Genomic DNA, 12,419 nt, shown 5'->3' with positions numbered 1-12,419 from the left:
GTTTGGATTGTTATAAGTACAAACTTCGCTTTTTTTTTTTAAGCTATCTTTCAAAAAATCATCCTGTGTTAAACTGTTTTTTGAAATTTTTATTTTCATGTTCAGAAATGAAGATATTTTGACAGGAATTTCTGGCAAATGATTGCAAATTTTACAGGATGGCAACTGAAATTCTTAAAACTTGATATGTAATAAACAAACATGTAAAGGGTTTGGAGTGACAAGGGGGATAATATGTATATATATCATATATTATAATATATATTGTGTGTATATAATGTTTTATTAAAACTATTTTTTATGTTTTTTTTTTTATTTTTGTGAGAGAGAGAGAGAGACAGAGACAGAGTGAGTGGGGGAGGGGCAGAGAGAGAGGGAGACACAGAATCCAAAGCAGTCTCCGGGCTCTGAGCTGTCAGCACAGAGCCCATGCAGGACTCAAACTCATGAACCATGAGATCATGACCTGAGCCCAAGTAGGATGCTTAACTGAGTGAGCCACCCAGGCACCCCTATAATTTTATTTTATTTTTTTTAATTTTTTTAATGTTTATTTATTTTTGAGACAGAGAGAGACAGAGCATGAATGGGGGAAGGTCAGAGAGAGAGGGAGACACAGAATCAAAGCAGGCTCCAGGCTCTGAGTTGTCAGCACAGAGCCTGACGCGGGGCTCGAACCCACAGACCGCGAGATCATGACCTGAGCTGAAGTCAGACGCTTAACCGACTGAGCCACCCAGGCGCCCCGGCACCCCTATAATTTTAAATAAGAGGTACATGGGATATGGGGAATATGACTAAAAGACCTTATTGCTCTGGTGGAAATTGGTTGATGGAGCTGAAGAGTTCACTTCAGACCTTTTGATACACTGAAATTAAATAAATAGATTATAGTCCTTAGGGAATGGGAAAATAAATACAAGTACTGTGTCTTTTTAATCTTTGTTTCCCGGAGGGATGCCTAAGACATAGTAGGTGCAAAATAAACGTCTGTTGACTTGAACGTCTTGGTGTCTGTATAACCAGTTCCAGTCTCATGTTACAGAAGAAATTTGCGTATAGATAAAATTAAAAGTTAAGAACTGCAGAGATTTTGTGCTTTCCCTCATTTCTATACAGTACTTCATCACATTAATCAGTTCCATGGGAGAAATTTTCTATTTGAAAATGCCTCTCATCATCATTGTGAGTGAAATGTCAGAGATAATGATGGGAAAATGGTGTATCAGCTCTACCACTAGTGATATGCAATTTGCAAAATTGTGTTTGCTTTACAGCGCTTCCTTCCATAGGACGTTTATTTGTGTGGATGAAGCTATGAAATATGGATGTATGTTAGAGGTACATTAATTTACCCTAGCAGCATGCATTTTACATACCATATGTTTATAGTTAATTAGCACAACAAACCCGCATTTAAAAATAATAATAATCTCAATTAGGTTATGCAAAATCAAGCAATCAACCACCTTCCTGACACATACATTCTCCAACTCCTGGGGTAGCCATAAAGAGATTGTTCTTTTTTTTCCCTCTCTTCTATCTGCCATCCGTTGTATTGCATGGAATATTCCATTTCTTGGAAATTTTTCTCAGGTCCTCTTTTCCAACATTTGAAGATCTTCCTGAGGTTCTCTTGGGAAGGTTTTTTTCTTTCTTAGGATACTCATAAATGTTCAAAATATCTTTGTTGAATTTAATAAGGGATCATGTTTTTATTGAGTACATAGAGGAGTGTATTAGGGAGAAATTATGAATTTAAATAGGTTTAAAAGAAAACTACTACAGTAATATTTTAAGGTAATTTTGAAGTAAAACCTACTTTTGTATCTTAGCCTCTAATAGGTGGCATATATTCATAGAATTTTAAAGTTGGAAAGAGACATGAGGGGTGTAACGTAGGCTAACTTTTCACCATAATAATCGTCTCTACTAAGTGAGTCACCGGCCTCACTTGAATGCTTTCAGTGAGCAAAGTCCTGCAGCCTTACAAGGCAACTCAATTTATTTAATAGCTCTAATCGTTAGAAAATTTTCTCATATTGAGATAAAATATGCTCCCTATTAACTTCTAACCATTGGTCCTACTTCTGTTCTCCAAAGCAATAAAGGCTAAGTCTAATTTCGATTCCACTGACACCCCTTCAGTTATAAAAGAGCTATCAGATCTTCCCAGTGTTCGCTTTTCTGAGTAAACACCACCCCCAGTTCGTTAAACTACAAATCCTATACATTCCCATTACTTTTGGTAGAAATGAACTTGTTTTATCAGCGTCTCTCTTCATATGCAGTGACTGAATGCAGGGCTTCAAGTGTAATCTAACTTCATCCTTTCCTTGTTATGATATTACACTTCTGCATAGGGCAGCTGTGAGCCCGTGTCAGCTCTCACACCGTCACGCTAGACCGTGGACTTACCATGCTGACAGTTAACCAGAACCCCCAGGGTTTGTCCCCGCCCCCTCCCCAACTGTCCCTTGTTTAGCTGGGTCTCCTCATGTGCCACTTATTTTCCCCCCACTGCTGAAGCTTATTGATGAGTCTTCCTGAACTTGTTCGTCTGTTAGTCTGATAGCCAGCCACAGCAGGGCCATACAGAGAGCTCAGGAATTTCTCATTAAAGGCCCTCTCTTTCCATTGTCATTAAGTCCTTATATTTTTGTGATTTGTTTATTAAGTAGCTAGCTTGCAAGCCAGTTCTTCTATGAAATTCTTAAGTGTATTCTTGTTTAGAATCCAAACAATTCAGTCTAACTTATTTGAAAGTTGGGCTCTGCCTGTATTGACTTTATAAAAATCTCATGGTATTCTTGTGGATAATCTAGAACAACGGTTCTCAAATTTTAGTGTGCCAGGAAGGCTTGTTAAGAATACAGATTGTGGAGCAGGGGGTGGGGGTGCCTGGGTGGCTCCATCGGTTAAGCTCAGGTCATTATCTCGTAGTTCGTGAGTTCGAGCCCCACATCGGGCTCTCTGCTGCCAGCATGGAGCCTGCTTGGGATGATCTGTCCTCCTCTCTCTCTCTCTCTCTCTCTCTCTCTCTCTCTCTCTCTCTGTGCCCTTTCCTTGCTCATGCGCATGTGCATGCTGTCTCTGTCTCTCAAAAATACATACATACATAAATAGTTCCTGTTAAAAAAAAATGCAGATTGCGGGCCCTGACCCCCAGAACTTCTGTTTTCTTAGGTCTTAGGCTGGGGAGAATGTGCTTTCCCCCAGAACTTCTGTTTTCTTAGGTCTTAGGCTGGGGAGAATGTGCTTTTCTAGCAAGATCTCAGGGGCAGTGCTGGTGTTGCCAATCCAGGCATCGCACCTGGAGAATTACTGATCTAGAGAAAGATGGCCTTAGTGACCAGGTGGATTCAGAGCAGGTTTAAAGCCAAAGAGAGAATGCGTATGGATAACAGAGAGGTTGGAGAAGGAGGCGGGAGCAAGAAGCCTATAGAAGCCGTGCCTGTTGGCTTCAGCTTACTTTCAGGATGAGCTGCCAAGGCTGAAAGCCGAGTTAGGGTGTTGAGGAGACGTAAATGTTTGAACTAGTCACAATTATAGTTGTGACTCTCTCTTCATCTCCATCTTTCTATGTCTCCACCACATGCCAGGCTTTGAACTCCGTATTTTACACACATTATCTCGTGTAACCTTCACAGCACCCCTGGGGCAGAAATCAGTAACCTCCTTTTCCAGGTGAGGGTTATGTGAAGGTGCCTCCGGTCACAACAAGTGAGTGGCAGAGCCACTGTCTGGTCCCTGAACCTGTGCTCTACCAGGATGTGGGAGGTCACATAGTGAATGGCGGAGGGCCAAAGTAAGGCTGGATTGAGACTCGCTGACCTGACACCTGACAGGCACGCGTCTTCAGGGGTGGAATTTTTTTAGTGTCAAAAGCCAAATTCTTAATTACATAGTAGTCCTTCTTGTGAAGTCTGGTGTATTGGGTGAAAGATTACAGTTGTTCTCTCAATACTGGGCAATAGGAACTTAGCATAACAAAGTTTGCCTTTTCTGTAATGAAATTTCACTGCCACAGAGGCCTCTCTGAGGCTGTTGATTAATAAGTAAACTTTTGCTTTTAAGAATTTTTTCGTAAGAGCCCCCTGGGTGGCTTAGGCGGTTGAGCATCCAGCTTTGTCTCAGGTCATGATCTCACCGGTTCGTGAGTTCGAGCCCCGCGTTGGGCTCTGTGCTGCCAGCTCAGAGCCTGGAGTCTGCTTCAGATTCTGTGTCTCCCTTGCTCTCTGCCCTTCCCCCACTCGTTTTGTCTCTCTCAAAAGTAAACAAACGTTAAAAACAATTAAAAAGAATAGTTTCTTGTTAAATACTTTGGTTTAACTCCTATCTTGGCATCAGTTCTTTTTTGGTAAAGAATCTTCATAGATGTTCACTCATTTGAGTAAATGTTCTTTTTCAATTTTTTTTTTAACTTTCTAGGTAGATTATGATAATCATGCACTTTATAAACATGGAAAGACAGGTCGAAAACAATCTCCTGTGCGTATTTTCACCAATATCCCACCCAGCAAAATAATCCTTCCTAGTGAAGAAGGGTACAGGTAAGATCATAGTGGGGCCTTGAAATACATGAGTCACTGAAAATAAAGTTCCATATATCTAACATTAAAATGATTCTCATATTGACTCATATAGTTCTTCTGTTACTTTTAAATTTGGTCTGTATTTTATATTGAATTGCATTTGGATTACACCCAACTTCTGTAACAAGTGCCATTTATCTGCTCTGTGAATCTTCATGAGAATATGCAGCTGAGTTAAGTCTGTTTCTTTCCTCCTTAGATTTTGCCCTTTATGTCAACGATATGTTTCCCTAGAGAATCAACACTGTGAGCACTGTAATTCTTGCACATCCAAGGTATAGGTTCCTGTAGAATGCATTTTTATTTAAATATATTAGTTTTATTTTAGCTTACTAGCCATTACATTTGCTTAAGGTTATTTTGATAATATTATAATTTGTATTACCATAGTATCATTTGCTAAATGTACATTAATAGAGTATTTTATGTCTAATTATAAAGCACAACAGCCTTTGCATTCATCATCGCTAATGGTTATTTGAATTCACTTTGCTATGGGACTGTATGACTGCTAAAATTAGGAGTATTTTATTTTATTTTTTATTTAAAAAAAAATTTTTTTTTCAACGTTTATTTATTTTTGGGACAGAGAGAGACAGAGCATGAACGGGGGAGGGGCAGAGAGAGAGGGAGACACAGAATCGGAAACAGGCTCCAGGCTCTGAGCCATCAGCCCAGAGCCCGACGCGGGGCTCGAACTCACGGACCGCGAGATCGTGACCTGGCTGAGGTCGGACGCTTAACCGACTGCGCCACCCAGGCGCCCCAATTAGGAGTATTTTAAATAAGGCATGAGATGAGTGCTGAATTGTGTTGGGGATAAATTTAAAGTGTTTTAGGTAAAGTACTGAACTATTAGATGCCATCAGTATTTTAATGAAGTATTAGTAACATACTGTGCACTTTTTATGTGCCAGGCCCTTTCCTAAGGGCTGTGCATGGATGAATTCGTTTTTTTCTTTAATTAAAAAAATTTTTTTTTTTTAATGTTTATTTACTTTGAGGGAGAGAGAGACAGAGTGTGAGCAGGGGAGGGTCAGAGAGAGAGAGGGAGACACAGAATCCATAGAAGGCTCGAGGCTCTGAGCTGTTAGCATGGAGCCTGATGCAGGGCTCGAACTCGTGGACCATGAGATCGTGACCTGAGCCAAAGTCAAACGCTCAACCGACTGAGCCACCCAGGCGCCCCAGGTACTCTGCCAGTTTTTGCAGATAAGGAAGGACAGTAGCGACACACCTGTTTATTGTTGTAAAGAGGTGGGATGACACTTAAGTTGGCCTATTTGTTTTAGCTAAATCCAGTCAGAAAGAACATAGGAAGTTCAGTTTGGGTAGTATACGCAAATCATTCTCCAAAGGAAAGGCTATATTTTTGTAACTATTATAAAGTACAGTTTTCAAAACTCTATAATTTTATGACGGGTTATACTTGTTTTTAACTGTGGCAGCACACCTGATTACATGTATTTTCAATCAGTTTAGAAATTCTCTGTGTTCTTTATTTAAAAGAAAAAAATTACACCCAGATCATATAAAGCTCAAAATGAGGAAGACCAGACTTTATCATTTAGAGAGGCACACATAAGTGGTAAAAAATAAACAAAAGCAAGGAAATGACCATCCCAGGAACCGGAGTAGGTGTTACTCAATGGGGAGGGAGGGGTTGCTGGATTAGAAAGGGGAGGTGTCTCGGGGCTGACAGGATTCCATTTCTCAGCCTGTTGGGATTCATCAGTCTGTTCTTTATAATTCTCATTAAATGGGACATGTGCCTTATACACGAAAGTGTCTTACACATTTTCTAGGTAGTTTTATTTCCCGGATTTAACATTACCCAGACAGTACCCTGTAGTCTCTATCTTTCTAAATTATCTAAAATTCTTAAATACGAATTTTATTAAGGATTACACCACATAGACATGTCAAAGTTATGAATCATTAATTCTCTTGACATTTTCATTGAGTCCTTCTTTGTGCAGTATGGATTGCTTGAACTCAAGATCACGTAGATAAATCCCCTAGTTTTCCAGTTAAGGAAATCGGGGCCCATCAAGGCGGCCTTTGAGCCGAGTGGAGAAATGCATAAATTAAAATCAAAGTATTTAATTGTGAAGCCCAGGAAAGTGAGAAATAAGGAGTGAATAATTTACACAGATTTTAAGAAGACATTTTAATTTTTAATTGTGGAACTTGATTTTTATGATACATTAAACATAATTTAAAAATTATTTTTGTAGGATGGCAGGAAGTGGAACCATTGCTTTCTCTGCAAAAAGTGCGTAAAACCTTGTAAGTATTTAGACTTAGAGTTGGACATCCTATGAAAACATTTCAGCGGTTTTCTTCACCCAGATAGGGTTTTTATTTAATTGTATCTATAAGAGAAAAAAACTTAATATAGACACCTGCGTTGATTTTACCTGCTTTGGGGGCGCCTGGGTGGCGCAGTCGGTTAAGCGTCCGACTTCAGCCAGGTCACGATCTCGCGGTCCGTGAGTTCGAGCCCCGCGTCGGGCTCTGGGCTGATGGCTCAGAGCCTGGAGCCTGTTTCCGATTCTGTGTCTCCCTCTCTCTCTGCCCCTCCCCCGTTCATGCTCTGTGTCTCTCTGTCCCAAAAATAAATAAAAAAACGTTGAAAAAAATTTAAAAAAAAAAAAAAAGAGATTTTACCTGCTTTGTAGTTTTTGCAGTTACTAAAATGCACACTCTCTCCTTTATAGGGAGATATGACTGTAACCTATTTCGGTGTGGCATTTGGTTTGGCTTATTTTATTTTATTAATTTATCTTTTTAACATTTTTATTTACTTTGAGAGGGATGGGGGTGGTGGTGGTGGTGCAGTGGGGAAGCGGCAGAGAGAGAGGGAGAGAGAGAGAGAATCCCAAGTAGGCTCCATACTGGCAGCGTAGAGCCTGATGTGGGGCTCAAACCCATGAACCATGAGATCAGGACCTGAGCTGAAGTCAAGAGTCACATGCTCAACCGCCCGAGCCACCCAGGTGGCCTGGTTTGGCTTATTTTAGTAGGGCTCTGTGTCCCTCAGCCAACCCCCATGGTGTCAGTGGCTCCCGCTCATGACTCCTTGAAGGGCTGCGTTTGTTGCCATGTATCAGAAAGAGGTTAGCTGGTTTATGTGGGATTCCGACTCTTTACCTTGGCCTCTTTAGCCAAAGTATAAGCAACTATGCAAACCAGTCACGGTAATTTGAAGTAATCACTGTTCATCCTCTCTATCATAAAGGTTGGTCAAATGAAAAATTATATTAAATGAACTTCTTCCAAAACTTAATTTTTATTTTATAGCCTGGATCCACTGTAGCCTTTGCGGTCACTGTGCTCTTCCAGATCATTCCTGCGGGGCCCCTAAAGATGGCTGCTTTATTTGTGGTGAATTAGATCATAAACGTAGTACTTGTCCTCAGATCACTGCATCTAAGAAAGTGATCAGGTAAGTTGAATTCTTTTATTGACTAGAAAAAACTTTTCCTTGTGTGATCCGTATAAAGCAGTCCACAAAGGTGAGCACTGGAGGATTCAGAAGTGCGAAATCGTTAGCTATTTTTACTGTTATGTACCTTTGTGCAGACAGTGGTGTGAGGACATGAAGATGAGTGAAAAAGCCTAACATTTTATGGGTAAGACATGAAAAGAACCAAAATACAAGGTAGAAACTGATTAACTTTATATCTTTTGTGGTTCATGTGAAATTATAATTTGTGGGGAGAGATTTCAAGCTTTGTTTTTTATATATATTTTTTTAATGTTTATTTTTGAGAGAGTTTGGGAAGAGAGAGAGAGAGGTAGAGAGAGAGAAAGAGAGTGCGCTCATGCACACACAGGCTAGGAGCAGAGAGAGGGAGACACAGAATCTGAATCAGGCAACAGGCTCTGAGCTGTCAGCACAGAGCCTGACGTGGGGCTCGAACTCACAAACTGCAAGATTATGACCTGAGCTGAAGTCAGATGCTTAACCGACTGAGCCACCCAGGCACCCCTGAGAGTTCAGACTTTATTGACCGACATGATATTTAAGTCAGGGCAGCTGGGATGCAGACACGTGATAGGCAAGGCTGGAGAAGGCATTTCAGATGGAATGTGATTTGTAATCCCACAGTGAACACCTTGGAAAATAGAAGCTATCTCTTTAAATTCTGCAGACTTGGAAAAAAAATTTAGACGTATTAATATTTAAATACGTAAAATTTTAATTTTTACCATTTGTGTTCTATGATTATTTTCACTTCCACCAATATTTGGTGTTGGTTATAACTCAGAACAAAGTTATCCCAGTGACCACAGTATATTTAGAAAAAACACTGCTGTTTCAACTGGGCTGATTTGAATGATAATACTTAAAAAAAAAAACCAAAAAAACTAAAAGGAATGATAGTTATTGAGTCTTCTTTTATTGTTATGAAAACCAGATAGCCAAATTTAACATTACATGAGAATTGGGATCAGCATAAAATTTTTGAGCTATCTTATAACTTGTGATAAAAAAAATATGTCTTAGTATTAGAAATATCTGATGCTATTGTAACTGTTTATAATTGTATTAGAATTCTTGTCCATTTGTTTATTTTTTTGGACAGTGACAATTATTTTTTTCCACTGAGGTCCAGCTCTTTGAATTCTGCCTACTGTTTTACTTTTCCATTACTTTTTATCAAATTGAATCGAACAATTATTTCCATTAAGTAATCCAGGGTAGAAATGGAAGTTTCTAAATTAAGAAATGTATTGAAGGACCTTATAAAAGAGTCTTTCTTAGAAACCTTTGAGAATTAAAGTACAACTCGGGGTGCCTGGGTGGCTCAGTCAGTTAAGTGTCTCTTGATTTTGGCTCAGGCCAGGATCTCATGGTTGGTGAGCCCCATTTTGGGCTCTGTGCTGACAGCACAGAGTCTGCTTGGGATTCTCTTTCTCCCTCTCTCTTTGTCTCTCCCCGCTTGCACACACACATGCACACACACGCACGCACACTCTTTCTCAAATAAATAAACTTTAAAAAGAATAAAGTACAACATAATAAACTATTGGTCTGGGATTGTTGCACCATTTACTGGGTAATTCTGGTTGCAAACGGAGTTAGTAACATGCTTAGACTTTGATCCGTATGATACATGGAAACTGAATTTGCATTTTAGTTATATATTGTAGGCTCTTTGTTGGCTCTTGAACAGCCCTGGCTAGTCTGCTTGGTAGTATTATATTGTTTTCGTTGAGGGAAACCATTTAGTATTTTTTAGTGCTAGATTTTATCAAGTTTAATTCAAGGAGCAAATCCATTAGGATGTGGTATTGATAAGTCTTTTAAATATGTTTTTTTAATGTTTATATTTGAGAGAGAGAGAGAGAGAGAGAGAGAGAGAGAGAGAGAGAGATGGTTTGTGAGCAAGGGAGAGGCAGAGAGAGAGATGGAGACAGAATTTGAAGCAGGCTCCAGGCTCTGAGCTGTCAGCACAGAGCCTGAGCAGGTCTTGAACTCATGAGCCATGAGATCACGAGCTGAAGTCGGACGCTTAACCAACTGAGCCACCCAGGTGCCCCAAGTTTTTTTTTTTTTTTTAATGTTTATTTTGTGAGAGAAAGAGCCAGGGAGGGGCAGAGAGAGAGGGAGAGAGAAACCCCAAGCAGGCTCTAAGTGGTCAGTGCAGAGCCCCATTTGGGGCTCGAACTGACGAACCATGAGATCATGACCTGAGCCTAAACCAAGAGTCAGACACTTAACCAACTGAGCCACCCAGGCACCCCTACCTGATAAGTCTTAAATAGTATTACTTTTTTCTCAGAATAGACTCCTAAACTGTTGACAGTTATCTTCAGGTATTTCTTTCAGAAATTTTTCATAATGAAATTGACAAGGTAAAATTTTTTCTTTACAATTGTAAAAAATAATTTTAATAGAGGCACCTGGGTGACTCAGTCGGTTAAGTGTCAAACTTCGGCTCAGGTCACGATCTCGTGGTTCGTGTGTTGGAGCTCCGTGTTGGGCTCTGTGCTGACAGCTCGGAGCCTAGAGCCTGCTTCACATTCTGTGTGTCGTGTCCTCTCTACCCTTTCCCTGCTCATGCTCTCTCTCTCTCTCTCTCTCTCTCTCTCAAAAATAAATAAACATTAAAAAAAATTTTATATTTTAGCATGTATGGCATAAAAGATATTTCATAGCTGTCTTATATTAATTTGTTTTTTCTGAGTTTAATTTGCCTTTGCTCCTGAACTGGAATGATGCAAGCTCCCTCTTGTGGTTAATCGTTTTTATCATTACATAAATACCTATAATTTAGAGAACAGCTACTAGGTCAATTGAATTTTAAGGCAAAACAAAACAATTGATTTATACTCAATCAGTTCAGTTTATACTCATGTGAAAAATTTATCTCCGGAAAGTTTTGTTTATTCATATTAACAAGTGAACATATTCTTCTGCTTTTGTTTACTATATATTCTAGTGAGGTCTGGTTCGTGCTTAGTTCTTTTCGTAAGTGGATAAGCCAAAGAAAATTTGTTCAAATTCTGTATACAGGCACACACAGCTTCACTGACTTTGCCATCCAGACATTAGACTTCATTAAGTTTGCTAAATCATCCCTTGTCAGAACATTAGCCTACCTCAAATAATGACTGGAGGGAAAGGAGGTTTATATAACATGCACAAAACAGTGTATGACTGTAGCATTTGTTTTATTTCTGAACGGGTAGGCTATCTGAATCCATAATGCAAAATCTAAATATGGAAAAAGGGAAAGTTGTCAAGCAAAAGTCTGAATAATAGTCATGAGGCACTACTAATAACAGTTCATATTTGTTTCGTGCTTACTGTATGCGTAGCATTTTACATATCTGAATAATTTATAGCAGAGTACATACTATCAAGGTAATGAAGAACACAGGTTCTAGGATCAGGCTGGTCTGCCACTTCTTCATTGGACGATTTCATAGCCTCGGTTTCTTCCCTAAAAAAAAGCTGGGGGAAGGAAAAGGAAAGGTGACCTCAGCCTTGTCTCAGTCTCCCAGATCCTTGGAGTCAAAGATTATGCCCACTCATTTCCATCACTTAATAGAGATGTTGTGTGGACAGAAAGCGAGGCTTGAGTTTGCTCCACTGAGGGATTATATATTGTTTATGGAGCTTCTTTCCTAGGTTTTGGTCCTGGACAGATCAAAAGGAAGCTTTTCCCTTGGACTTGTGGTTTAGGAGAAGTGCATCTCGTGACCGATACTGCTGGGTAGCCTTGGGGATTTTCCAGGTTAGCTGGTGCTGGCAGCCCCAGCAGTTTCCTTGGTTGGTAATGTGATAAATGGCATGATTCTGTAAGTTTGGAGAGAGAGAATGAACGGACAAGTAATCTTTCTTAGCTATAGATTGTCCGTAACTTAGTTCAGAGAGTACCAGAAGCTAAGGATCTGTTATGTTCTGGTGTGCTTTAGTGTTTTTAGGGGGTGAGTTCCATCTCGTTTGTTTTGAAGCTAGTCTTTCGAGAAGACAGGGACCACAAAATACGGACATCCTGTGTGGCACTTGTCCAGACTTTTACACCCACTGAGGAAGGGAAAATTAGCCGTAGGGCTTATAAGATGGGCCTCTGTTAAGTGTTGTCAGTTTTTCCATCGTGCGATTTCATTTCTCCACCTCTGCTAACTGTCGAATGTATCGGTCCTTTTCCTGAAAAATGTAATGCAAGGATTTGGAGATTGAAGTGCTGAGTTGAGCAGTACAGACGTACCAAAACCAAAACAACAGCAGAAACAAACAAACAGACAAAAAAAACAAAAAAACCAACCAACCAAACAAAAAAACCCTCCTAACTCATTGGCTTTACT

General features: G+C 39.8%; 1 protein-coding gene across 1 annotated transcript in view; it reads left to right on the top strand.

The window, feature by feature from the left end:
• The window catches only part of ZCCHC4 (zinc finger CCHC-type containing 4), a 54,968-nt gene that overhangs the window by 38,254 nt on the left and 4,295 nt on the right, over positions 1-12,419 (top strand). The window contains exons 9-12 of the mRNA XM_043572856.1: positions 4,432-4,553; positions 4,795-4,870; positions 6,833-6,884; positions 7,899-8,043. Coding sequence (XP_043428791.1) covers positions 4,432-4,553; positions 4,795-4,870; positions 6,833-6,884; positions 7,899-8,043 — 395 coding nt within the window. The remainder of the gene's footprint in view (positions 1-4,431; positions 4,554-4,794; positions 4,871-6,832; positions 6,885-7,898; positions 8,044-12,419) is intronic.

The sequence above is a fragment of the Prionailurus bengalensis genome, chromosome B1 (assembly GCF_016509475.1).
Source record: "Prionailurus bengalensis isolate Pbe53 chromosome B1, Fcat_Pben_1.1_paternal_pri, whole genome shotgun sequence".
Lineage (NCBI taxonomy): Eukaryota > Metazoa > Chordata > Mammalia > Carnivora > Felidae > Prionailurus > Prionailurus bengalensis.
This window is presented reverse-complemented; position numbering and strand designations above follow the sequence as displayed.